The sequence below is a fragment of the Pongo pygmaeus genome, chromosome 17 (assembly GCF_028885625.2).
Source record: "Pongo pygmaeus isolate AG05252 chromosome 17, NHGRI_mPonPyg2-v2.0_pri, whole genome shotgun sequence".
Lineage (NCBI taxonomy): Eukaryota > Metazoa > Chordata > Mammalia > Primates > Hominidae > Pongo > Pongo pygmaeus.
Genome location: NC_072390.2, coordinates 17,650,836 through 17,664,356, shown reverse-complemented (window position 1 = coordinate 17,664,356; position 13,521 = coordinate 17,650,836). Strand labels below are relative to the sequence as shown.

Below are 13,521 nucleotides of genomic sequence, written 5' to 3'. Positions count from 1 at the left end.
TAGTTAAAGTCCAATTTAGGAGGAGGTTTGAGGATAATTTTTAACATTAAGATATAAACTTTTATAACAACCGTTAAAATAATTTTTGCTAGAGTCTTACATTTCTATTGGCAAATTGGAAATTAGTATACATAGACACAGATTCTGCTTGTTTTGCTTGCAATCTAAAATCATAGTTAAGATTACTGGCCGGGCGCCGTGGCTCACACCTGTAATCCCAGCACTTTGGGAGGCAGAGGCGGGTGGATCACGAGGTCAGGAGTTCAAGACCATCCTGGCCAATGTGGTGAAACCCCGTCTCTACTGAAAATACAAAAAAAATTATTCGGGCATTGTGGCAGGCTCTTGTAACCCCAGCTACTCGGGAAACTGAGGCAGAGAATTGTTTGAACCCGGAAGGCAGAGGTAGCAATAAGCCAAGATCGCATCACTGCACTCCAGCCTGGGTGAAAGAGTGAGACTCCGTCTCAAAAAAAAAAAAAAAAGATTACTATGCTAGAAAGTCTTCCTGTAGAGGCATTTTTAAGAAACATTATGATAGGCATTGCCTCTGGAAAGCAGGCATGAATAGATGGCTGGGGTCTATCATGAGAGAGACCGTTCTCCATATATCAATTTGTATGTTTTACATGTTGTCTTTTGTTTTGGTCTTTTTTTGAGACAGGACCTTGCTCTGTCACTCAGGCTAGAGTGCAGTGGCGTGATCATAGCTCACTCTAACCTTGAACTCCTGGGCTCAAGTGATTCTCTTTCCCAGCTCCCCGAGTAGCTGGGATTACAGACATGCGCCCCCATGGTTGGCTGTATGTTGCTATTTTGTATTTTAAAAACCTAATTCTGACTGTGCTGGTAGTTGCATGAATCTGTGCACATACATGCAAACATACACATGTAAAACTGGGGAAATCTGAATAAGCTTCATGGATTATATCAATGTCAGTTTCCTGATTCTAACAGTGTATGATACTTATACAAGATGTCATCATTGAGACAAAGCGAGTAAAGGATATGTGAGATCTTTGTATGATTTCTTATTACTGAAAATAAAAAGTTTTTAAAACTAAGTTATAATAACAAAGAACTCTGTGTCAAAACTAAAATATAAAGTCGAAATGTCAATTTTATTTTTTAGGAATCTGGTGGACAGTAAAAAACTTTGGCGAAATTTCAGGAACCATAGCCATTGAAATGGATGAAGGAACCTATATACATGCACTCGACAATGGTCTTTTTACCCTGGGAGCTCCATGCAAAGAAGCTTTGTGTCTGGAAGGGAAGATCCTGCCACAAGTGTAGATTTTAGGACCTTCATTCACTTAGGCCAAACTCTAACTAGTCTCAAACATTTTCCAAAGGAATGGAACCATTGCATTTGACTCTTCCATTTTTTTTTAATTCCTTAATATTTACCAGCTATTGGCAAGTCCCTCTTTCTAATATAAGCATTGGAAAACATTCCGTGTAGTTCCAGAAGAGTATCTTTGGAAATCAAAACAACATGAATAATTAAAATAGTAAGTGGAAAGAAAAAAGAAAACATATTTGAGTCAAACATGTTTGAATTTCTTTTTTATTCAGACCTGTTACCAAAACTAACCTGGGTGCATTTAACAATTTAAAGTTTCCTCATTTTCTTTAGTCCATTAGAGGAAGCACTAATGAGATACAAAGTAATTAGAAGATAAAAAGCAGTATCATTTGGTCAGCAAGGCCATCCATTGAATAAATGAAAGCATTTAGCTTTTTAAATAAGTGCTTATTTATGACTGTATTTTAAAACATAAAGAGAAGCTATCTCAAAAGTTATTAAATAAGCATTAATCACCCTGTCTTACTCAGTGTATAAAATTATCACTGTAGTTAAAAGAAGGTAAAATAGATCTTGATTCCAAAGATACAGTATTACAGTGACATCAGTATATCTGAATATTCTTACATTTAATTGCAGAAGAAAATAACCACATTATTTAAAGCAAAATAATGTCTTTACAACAAATGTCAAATTTATTTTCAAATGTTTTTTCTCCAATAACTGATGAGGGCCTTAGTCCTCCAGAGCAGTTTATGGCTGTCAAATTATCTGATTCCCAGGTGAGCTTATGTTGTAATATAATTAGTAACCAGTTATTTTAAAAATTTAATTGTATTCATTAAAAATTTTAGTATCTGTCTTAAGCCCATGGTAATTTTGATATAAAAAACAAAATAGTTTTTTGAAAAGTAGATTTTGTGATCTACTTTTAGTGGATTTCCTATCAATATATAATGCTAGGCTGGAAAAAAGATATGTAAGTTAAAAAATGAAGATTAATAATTTCACACACCAAATAAGATAGTTTAAAAAATAAATCAAATAGTACAAAACCTGTTTCATTGTTGCTATGATATTTAAACTCACTGTTTGGAAGTCTAAAGACAAACAGGAAGACTAAAAAAAGGAATATTGTTGAAACCAGCAGAGAATGTTACATCATCGTAACGACCAAAATAATATTTTTACTCACTATTTTTACAGTCATTTTATAAAATAACCTTTTTTATTCTCACTTTGTGCAGAAGTATAGAATGATTCTTTGGGTAAAAGATACTGAAAGTGAATTTACATATTTTAGTAATTGGTTATATCAACACGATAATGATTTCCGTTATATAATCATTAACGTATGAAGGAGTAAAAGTCAATTCTGGCATCCGAGGAGATTCTTGGTAAGGTGAAAGAAATCATAATTTTAAAAAATCACATTAAGATGATTATTTCTATAGTTTCTTTGAAAGTCTGATAAGTAGGGTGAAAGACAAAGAATAAAAGCAGAGGAAGAAAAAATTCAATAGTTTTAAACTGCTTTACAATTATAAACAAAAAAGGATTATAAAGAAAATTAACTGACAAATGAGGAAAATATTTGCAACAACCTTAATAGGCAGTGAGTTTTTACTCTTCATATGTGTCTTGTGTAGAATTCATAGCACTGAAGACCCCAGTAGAAAAATTGCAAACAATCAGATCTGAATAGAAAAATGGACAAGGGATATTACCAGATAATCTAAAAACTAAAAAGGAAAGGAAAAGAAAAACAATTGTTATTCTAGTTAACTACTAAAATGCAAATTAATAGGATACTGTTTTTTTTTCCATATCAGGTTTTCAAGTATTTTTTTAGAGTCATAATGTTTAAAAAAAAATCCATGAGACAAAACATACTCTGTTAATTTGAGGTAAGAATGTCAATGGAAGCAGCATTTTCTGGAAAACAGTTTGATGACATAAGAACTTTATAGTTTATACCCTTCGATCCAATTATTTCTGTGAATTTTTTCTAAGGATATATCAGTTTTATATACAGAATAGATGTAAATAGAACTATTTATGATAAGCGAAAAAGTAAGTTTTATTAATGTATTATTGAACTTTATAACTAAATAGGTATAATTGAAGAATGATGAATTTTGAAAATATTTGTTACATAATATATAAGGTACAATGTTTATATTAAAAAAGCAAAATATAAAACTAAATTTAAAACTGCGCACACCACCATGCCCAGCTAACTTTTTAAATTTTTTGTAGAGATGGAGTGTCACTCTGTTGTCCAGGCTGATCTTGAACTTCTTGCCTCAAGCAGTTCTCCCATTGGCTTCCCAAAGCACAGAGATTACAGGAGTGAGTCACCACTCAGCCACACGCATCTTTTGAACACTTGGAATATGTCCAGTCTGAAATTTTAGATATGTATACACCCACACACATACACATGTCCTGTTTTGATGTTCTATAATTAATTTTCTCTCAGTTTTTAACTTTTATCTATCTTATTAAGGTATAGAATTGCCCTGAAATCTGCCTATGGAAATTATCTTGGTATAAATTCAGATGAACTTGTTGTTGAGCGTTCAGATGCAATTGGACCAAGAGAACAGTGGGAACCAGTCTTTCAAAATGTAAGTGCTGTTATTGTTTATAAAATCTTCCTGTCAGTTTAACAGAAAGTCTGTAACAGTCAATCATAATATATTTAAAAAGAAAAAGTAGGATGCAATAGTAAAATATATTAAACTGGAATAAATCAGTAAGAACATAGAGCCTTAAAGAGATCTCAAAATATAGTGCAACAAAAATAGCATTAGTACTTTTGCCCATAATTATTTCTGTATACCCTTAGTGCATAGATATTGATCTCATTACCATTGAAGAACCAGTCAATTTTAGGTCTCAGAGTAGGAAAACAGAATAGTTCCTAAGTATCTTCTTTGTAGCAGAAATCATGGATGCTTTCAGAAACATTACAGACTGTAAGCGAACTGTGGAGCCAGCTAAGACCAAGTTGTGACAATTTGCGTATAAAATATAAATAATTATAGTTCATTGAAGTAAATTATCTCTAAAATACTTTCAGTTCATAAGCTAATAGTTTATGAAAAGATAGTTTTAATATAAGAAGAAAAAAGATAATATACTAATTCTTAATTTTAGTAAGTAGACAGTTGTAGTATATGGATGTTTTGTTAAATCTTTGTTGATACAGAATACATAATTTCCCTTTTCTGTTTGTGTGAGAAGGAAAGATTGAACAAAAATATGTGAGTGCTAAACTGTCTTTAAAAAGTAGATAACTATATCAGAAACAGTAAGGACCAGTGGGCACCACGCAGAACAAGCAAATAGAAGATAAGCTCAGCCTTTGAGTAGCAGCTTTGGTAGTATACAATAATGAACTGAAAATAGGAAGTCAGCAGTGTTTTCTAAGATGACAGATTAAACAAACATCCTACCAGAAAGAGGTAATCACTTATTCTAAGTTCCTCATCCCCTAGGATAAAATCTTAAGTCAGTGACTTGAAAACTATTTTGACCTAATCCATTGAGAAATGCATTTTTACATTGCAGCCCAGCACACACATATGTATAACTGAAGCAAGAGTTGTACTTAACAATACTTACTTATCCATGTGTTATGCACCTTGATATTTCTTATTCTCTTTTACCCCTTCCTCTGTGTGTCTGTGTGTATTCCTTTTCCCCCCCACCCACCCAATACCGTTCAGGAAACACTACATTGATTTCATTACCTGTAATGTGTTGCAACCGCTTTGAGATGATCCTACTAGTTACGATGAGATACTTCTAATAAAAGTTACACCAGTAGAAAATGCCAATATTTCATAAGGCCAGGATGATGACTTAGATAGTACTAATAATACAACACTTTAGGAAAGTTCATTTCATTTTATTTTTAGGAAGGACACTAAGTTTCAAAAATTTAAATTTAAATGAAAGAGGGTCTTAAAACTCTATTGCAAAAAGGACTCAGCTGAATAATCTGTGGCACAGGTTTAAATCGCCTGGACCACACCATGCGATGTGAACCGCCATGTTCCAGGGCTCACCAGGAGCCATCCAGATGAGAGACTACCCAGCCCTTGTGACTTGACTAAGATATTAAATCCATCTTATCAGCACGTTTTTAACTGGATGTGATATAATTTTAACATATTTTGTAATCATTGTTTTTATAAATATTTTGTCTAAATGTTATGGTATTCCAAGTTTTCCAAAAGAATCAACGAAATACAAGATATAAATAAACATTTTATTTGTTACGGGAGTTAAGCTAACCAAATTTATAACCCAGATTTAGATACACAAGAAAATCAGTTTTTAAAGTTTTGTTTAATAGCAGTGTAATACATCAAACATTAAACAACTAAAAAAGTATATGAATATTTATTTTCACACACAAAAGTCCCTCAGACATTGATTCTTAAATTCAAAATACCAAAGGCATTGTATATACCTTTTCATGTTTTCTAATTCTGAAGAAAATAAATGTTACTTAAAATGCTAATATTTGAATAAAGTATGCATTCATAATTATGTTCTTGTCTTTAAAGTTAATTTTTCAAACAGAACTAAACAGTTTTATCTTCAGTAGATCTTTTAGAAAGGAAGCAATCCTACCTCATCAAATTAGAATTTAGTCCTACTAGGAAGATACACTACAAATGTTTATTGTGGTAATCTTTGAATAGTAAAATGAAAGGTGATTTTGGTTTCCTTTTCTATATGTTCTTGTATTATATTTTCCACGTTCCTCTTTTAAGTTCTTTTCTGTGATTTTTAAATCAGGGAGGAAAAATTAATTCAGTCTAAACACTTAATGTTTCTTCTAGAAGAAGTATCCTCATGGCTATTTTGTTATTTTGTTTCACTTAGGGGAAAATGGCTTTATTGGCCTCAAATAGCTGCTTTATTAGATGCAATGAAGCAGGAGACATAGAAGCAAAAAGTAAAACAGCAGGAGAAGAAGAAATGATCAAGGTAATGATGACATTTTATACGGATGACTGCAATCACACATGCGATGTGACTGTATCTCTTTAAAATGTTAAATCATCATTTACTGTCACTTTAAAGATTTAGTTAATAGCTTTCTATAATGTGTTGTTTCAAATAGACTCATTTTTAATTATAAATCCCATAGTGGATGGCTTGTTTATACAATGTGGTAGAGAAATCAGTGCATCTAGGAGCTACCTTGCCATTATCTCCATGGATTAGTATCTTTTTCTGGTAGTTCCACATGCTCTTTTTAAGCTTTCATTTTCTTGTTTTCTTGCTTGTATTTTAAAATCTAATTTTTAAAATAGATAACATGTACACGTGATCCAACATCTTTAAATAAAAGCATATGAAGATGAAGACATATGCCTGCCATGCATCTTACTCACCTGTGTCCCAGCTCCTGTTCCTCTTTCCCTTTGTTTTGTTTTTTTATAGCCTCCTAAAATTTCTTTATAAACATATGAATACATTTATAATTTTCAACTTTTTTACACTAAAGGTAGCCTCCTCTATAGTCTTCTCAGCTTTTGATTTTTTTTTTCCTTAAAATGGTATCTTGGAGAGTTTTCTACTATTAGTTTGAATGTACAAAATTTTCTCTCTTTCTTGCTTTTCTTCTCTTTCTCTCTCTCTCTTTTTTAACAGCCACATAATATTCCATTTTAGGGATTTACCTTAATTTATGTAGTCTTTTATAGATGGAAATTTAGGCTGTTTCCAGTCTTTTGCTCTTATAAACAGTGCTGCAGTATGTAACATTGAATATGCATCAATTTGTAGATGTGCGGGTGAACCTGAAGATAAATTTCCAGAAGCAGAATTACTAGGTCGGGGTATACGCGTTTGTATTTATGTAATGCTTGAGCTTCTGTGATGATAATCACTCTATGAAACAAAAAATCGTAGAAGAAATTCTGGGTCCTTAGCCCTTACATTTTAAAAATATTTTTATTAATAGTACCTGTCTTCTTTGCATTAGGAGAAACATGAATCACATAAAACATGATTTTTATTTTATTTTTAAAATGTGTGTGCCTCACTAAGCTGGAAATAAAAGTTCCTTATTCCAGGCTAAATTCCCTCATCCATAGTCAGACGTGTTATCCATTTCACCAGTGGCCTGTGCCCTCCCTAATCCTACTGTTTGTTTTATATCATTGTAAAAGTTAAACAGACATCTTCATATCAAGGTGAAATTCTAAATAATACTGTTAATATAACCTAGATAAATCAGGTAGTTAACTGGAATTTGATGAAAACATTTAAGGCTTAATTTCTTAGACTCACAAAAGCCACTGATCTTTAATGATAAACATATACCAGGATGTGTCTAAAGAATAACTCCCCCCTTCTTGACACATGGTTTTTCTGTGTCTTGGCATTCCAACGCAGTACTGAGCATCGTGAACCTTGCTTTGTTTGTCTCTGTTGGGAATCACAAGTTGCATCCAGTCTGACCCAGATTTGCTGGCATTGTGGGGGCCAGAGTGGAAGGCTCTAAGAGAGGGGGCAAATGCCTTTTCTAAAATGCCCTTCATTCTTATAATTAGAGCATAAAAATTTATGTTACATTTTTCTCTACTGCCAGTGTAATTTAAAAGCATCTCTCAATTCTCTGTACATGATTCATGTTAGATTTCTGGTCATATGTTTGATTTTCTTTTTAGAATACTTTTGATTTCAGATAATTTCAAATCTAAAGCACAAACAATTTCAATCTAAAATGTAGATATTTTCTTACAGTTAGAGAAGTGAAATGGTATATTTTTTCAATGCATGCATCTGGCACATGCGTTGTAGTCTTGAATTTCCATAATGCTCCTGTTAGGTGGATGTGAGCTCAGCCTTACAGACAGGAAGACAGCCTCTGACCCTCCTTACATCCTCGTGGTTTTTGTCAGTCAGTTCATGGAAATCACAGTGATTTCAAGGTGTGGTAAGACAGGATGGGTACCCAGGCTCAGCAGACTCCAGAGGCCACTCTCAGTATTTCATAGCACATTGCTTCTCAGGAAACAGGTCATTGATGAAATGCAGATGGGTTTGTGACTTGCATTTAATTTAATTTATTTATATTTTATTGTATCATGTTTAAATTTTTTTCATCTGGATATCATCACAAAAGTGTTATTGAGGGCAACAATTGCAAATATATGCAGTGCTGTTCACTTATACAAAGACACAAAGATACACAAAGATTGCATTTTTCACTATTTAAAGCAATTTTCAGATGAAATACAAAGTTTTCTGGGTCTCTTTGGTTAGTCAATTACTTGGAAGCTCTGAACAGTGATTATTTAGGACTCTTTTCGTACCATTTAATTGCAGGCTGTCCTAGTTAATCTCTGTCAGCCCTTCACCTTTAGGACCTTGCCTTATCTACCAGAACACAGATCCCTCTTACTAAAGGTAGCATTGTGTTACAGGCCCTAGAAGGGAATGTTTTGAGGTCTGGGACCCCTCAAATCAAAACTGTCACAAAGATGTCATTGGCACAAACATGTGATTTGTCATCACTTTCTAAGCAGCTCTGAAACTGGACTCTGGCCACAGAGATCCCTTAGGAGACATGAATCCTTACCATTGCCTATTGCCTGTTCTGTGGGTGATCCTAATTGTTGAATGCAGATTAATTAACTTATGACATGTGATAGTAAACATCTATCCAACTTAGGAGGACATAAGAAGCTACTAAAAGAGGTGGGTTCCAATTAATTAAAAGCAAGTTGTGTAATGTTAAAAGTTTTAATAGTTTGGTAATAGCCTGTGCAATGTAAAATAGCTATTGAGCTTTCAATCTGATCAAATGACACTTGTCTACTAGGGATAATTTGATCCTAGTGTATTCACTTGGAGGACAAAATTAAATTAATGATTTCTTTATTGCCTAGCAGGATCTGATGTATAAAATGTTTCTGAAATAATTTTGTCTGTAGTGTTTCTGACACAAGGGCTGAGGAGGAAGCATGTGATAGCACTTACTCATATAGATTATTTATATGAAGTAAAAACACATAGCCAGAACTGGTCTTTTTCTGAATATTTTTGCTCAGTTAATTTTTTCTTCTGCATAAGAAATCATCTCGAATGTTCTTATGTGATATGTAAAGTGGGGAAGGTGGAAGATAAACATATAACCCGTTGGATTCTCTTTTCCAATATCTAGATTAGATCCTGCGCTGAAAGAGAAACCAAGAAAAAAGATGACATTCCAGAAGAAGACAAAGGAAATGTAAAACAATGTGAAATCAATTATGTGTATGTATGCTTTTCCTTTTAGACCTACTGATTTGACAGTGAAGTGCTTCTCAAAGTGCTTTCAAAATAAATTACCTAATTAGCTGGGGATGGTGGTGCATGCCTGTAGGCCCAGCTACTTGGGAGGCTGAGACAGGAGGATTGTTTGAGCCCAGGAGTTCAAGGCTGCAGTAAGCTCTGATCACCACTGCATTCCAGCCTGGGTGACAGAGCAAGACCCTGTCTGAAAAGATGAAAACTGATGGACAAGAAGAGGCAATACAATGTAGCCTCTAGGACAGAGCACTGAGCTAAATGCTTTTTTTTCTTGAGGGTTCAGTTTTCCTAATCATCCTAGCACATTATTAATATTTATTACTCTTCCTATGTAGATAAGTAAAGTCCTAGAATTACAACACAGAAAAACAGAGATGTTTAGCTGTGAGTGTACAAGTATAAATCAATTAAGTGCCAGATTTTGATAATCACCAGCCGCTCATTCAAGTCGTATGTTCCAAAGTTACTCTTACCCTTTTTTTACATTACTTGATAAACGCAATGTTTAATTACATATTTCCTGTTAACTAGCTGGTAGAATTCATACCTACAGTCCGTAAATAATGTTAAGAATTTTTTTCCAGCTGAGCAAATGAATATGTATGTAGTTGTAAGAAATCAAGAAGAGGTTATAAAATATAATCAGGATGTGGACTCTAAAACAGAATAACCTCTATGTCCTGTAACTTTTATCACTTGTAGTAATACAGCATTCTCACCCTGTTAAATGGAAATTTAGAGCACCATTAAATTCTGGAATAATTAAAATTGCTATTTGGATTGAAAAAGCCCTTAGACAACATTTATTGAATATTAGGAAATAACTTTTATAAGATTAGAATGCATTTTTTATAGAAATCAAATTTAAAAGTATACATATTTTAATATAAGTGTTGTGGTAACACAGTAACCAAAATTGAGCACACATTTTTAAAGCTTTTTATATTTATTAGCAGTTGAATATATATGGCATGTTTTACATAGATTAATTTTACTATTTTTCTTTGTTTTAACAGGAGAGCCAAATTGAAACAGACAGATACTGCAAATGACTGGGACTTTTGTTTCTGCCTTATCTTTTTGTGTTTTTTTCTGAATAAAATATTCAGAGGAAATGCCTTTACAGAGTTCTTGAGTTGTGAAATTGTTTTTTAGCTAGTAGCTAGTTTAACCAGGATTAAGCAAGTTTAATCAGGATTCTTCATGGATGTACTTTTTAGCTAACTACAGTTTTTCATATGGAAATGAAACTTAGAGTACACACTTAACGTACCACAGAATTTTTTTCTGGATTTCCTGTCCTGAAGCATGAAGTGTACTAGAAACCAATTCTTCCTGCGCTACTTGTGGAATCTTTCTTACTGGATCATAATCTTACTTTACTTTATACAATAGATGCTTAATCAGTGCCTTTAATAGGAAGTGAGAAACTCCCAGTCCAATCAACAAGGCTTTGATTCTACCTCCTAAGTACTACCCAGATCACAATCCAAATATCAGGACTAGGGGGCTGGGCAGAGAGGAAAAATCATCTATTAGGGAGCGGGACAGAAAGTGGAAACATTACAAAGAAGCAAGTGGGCTCATGACAGAGGGGAGAGTAGTACCGGGGAAAATCCCTACTGAGGACAGGTTTGCCACAGTGGATATGTATGTGATGCTTTTGTCCTCGTGGGCTGGAATGGAAGCTAATAAAGAAGTTCAGATGCTACGTGTTGCTTAGGTCTGCTTTGTTGAAGCCTGTCTCTTTCAGAGTTCCTAAACACAATATTCCCGTGGCATCTAATCCCAGTGAGAGCTCCAAATCCAGGCCGTGTATCAGATGCCACGGGAAATTCTGCCTCAGGACTCAGGTTGGTTCAAGCATCTGGATGATGTCAAAAGTCCACGTTGTGTGCTGGCCTAACCTGAAAGACCCTATCTAGTTCTAGCCTTTAAATTCCTTCTGTCACCAAATCTAGAGTTACATGGCATCTGTACAAGCTAGGTAGCTGAGGCATGGGATCAGCCCTATAAAGGAGCTTTTGGAGCTTTTGTTGTAGGTCTAGCTTCAACTTGGCACTCCAGTTCCAATAGCTGGACTTTCTCTCATCGTGTGTTCTGATCCTTGGATTGGGAACAAAGTAACCACTCTGATCCCACAAAACAGAGGTTCCGGTTCCCAACTGGTGACTATTTTGCCTCCCAGGGGACATTTTTGGTTTTCACAACTGGAATACGGTGTTAGAGGGTAGAGGCTAGGGATGCTGCAAAGCATGTGGCATAATCCTGTTCCGCCTAGAATGCTAACACTGCCAAGGTTATGGAGCCTTCCCACCCAAGGGCTTGGTCTATTCCTTGCTTCTGTCAGCTCCCTAACCCTTAAACACAACAGTTCAAATATATATGCATAAGCATCTCCTAGGGACCTGCACGTTTCCAATATCGACTACTGAGAACCATCCGTAGAGATGCAGGCTTAGGAGGTCTAGGATTGGGCTCAAAATTTGCATTTTAACAAGTACTCCAGGTCATTCCGAAGCAAGTGATACAAACCACACAATGAGGAACACCGCCTTCAAGAGACTGAATCTTCCTTCCCAACACTAGCTTGGTATCTGAGACCATCTGCCTGCTGACTGGCTTTCCTGCCACAAACATTCTGCATATAGGCACAGTGTGTTCCTGGACTCCATGTTAACGCGTTCACCCTCATGTTCCCTTGGTTCCTGTCCCCAGTCCAGCGAGCAGAACTAATTACAGATCTTGACAACAGAAGATACAGATTTAAAATAACTTGCCTGTTCCCGTGGACTTTATCCACTAGTGAAGGAAGACAAGTGGACCATGGGAGAGTGTAGGTGGGGGCTCCTTCCCTATTCCTCCCATTCCACTTTATACAAACCCCAGCTAGACCACTGGGAGAGCAACGGAAGTTAATAATGACTGCATCTAAATATTGTCATCTGGTCCACTCTTCTTCCATCTTGTACACAAGGATATGAGTTTTGTTTAAAGCACTACTGAAACCAAGAAAAACTCTGGCTTAGCAAGCCCCTGACGGATCAGTCTAGTAATCTTATCAAAACCAAGATTACCTAAAAGCACTAACCAAAGGAAAAGCTCCCTCACCCCAACTTATGACTGCTCACATTTTTCAGATTGAATCATTTCAATTGTATTTTAAGGTTCATTGACCCTTTACCACTTCCAAGCTGCTCCTCAACACAGCTGATTATTATTTTTTAATTTTGAAAACTTTCTGGCTTCTAGAATTTCCACTTGAACCATTTTTATTATTGTAGTTTCTTCTACTCTGCTGTGATTTCCTATCCATTTATTTTAAGGGTTTTTGGGGTTTTGATTTTACTAAGAATTACAATAACTTCTTTAAAAATCCACACTAATTCCAACATCTGGGTCATCTCGAGGTCAGTCGCTATTGATTGCCTTTTTCTTTGAATATGTTTCTTTATATGTTTGATATAACCGGATTGAATTCTGAAGATTGTAAAGCTAGATTTTGTTTTGTTCCTCTGAAAATTTTGATAATTTTCTGTTGTATTTGTTGTATTTTGTTTGATTTTTTCTATTGTATACTTTACAATATATTTTCTTCGAATGATTTTGACATTTCTATTTCTCAAAATATTTATGTTTATGTTAACAATTATACAAAGTAGCTTGGTGAAGTGACTCCCATCTGTAATTCCAGAATTTTAGAGGCCAAGGCAGGAGGGTCACTGGAGCCCAGGAGTTGGAAACCAGCCTAGACAACAGCGCAAGACAGTGTCTCCACAAAAAATTATTAGGGTGGTGCAAAAAGTAATTGCGGGTTTTGCCATTACTTTCAATGGCAAAACCCACAATTACTCTTGCACCAACCTGATAAAAAATAAGCTGGGTAT

At 34.7% G+C, this 13,521-nt stretch overlaps 1 protein-coding gene across 1 annotated transcript; it reads left to right on the top strand.

The window, feature by feature from the left end:
* The first annotated feature begins 3,798 nt into the window (after nucleotides 1–3,798).
* LOC134738425 (protein FRG1B-like) lies at nucleotides 3,799–13,068 on the top strand. The gene is made up of 4 exons (XM_063653336.1): nucleotides 3,799–3,939; nucleotides 6,212–6,316; nucleotides 9,507–9,598; nucleotides 10,651–13,068. The coding sequence occupies exons 2-4, from the start codon at nucleotides 6,218–6,220 to the stop codon at nucleotides 10,787–10,789; spliced, it is 330 nt and encodes a 109-aa protein (XP_063509406.1). The 5' UTR covers nucleotides 3,799–3,939; nucleotides 6,212–6,217; the 3' UTR covers nucleotides 10,790–13,068.
* Nucleotides 13,069–13,521: the final 453 nt, after the last annotated feature.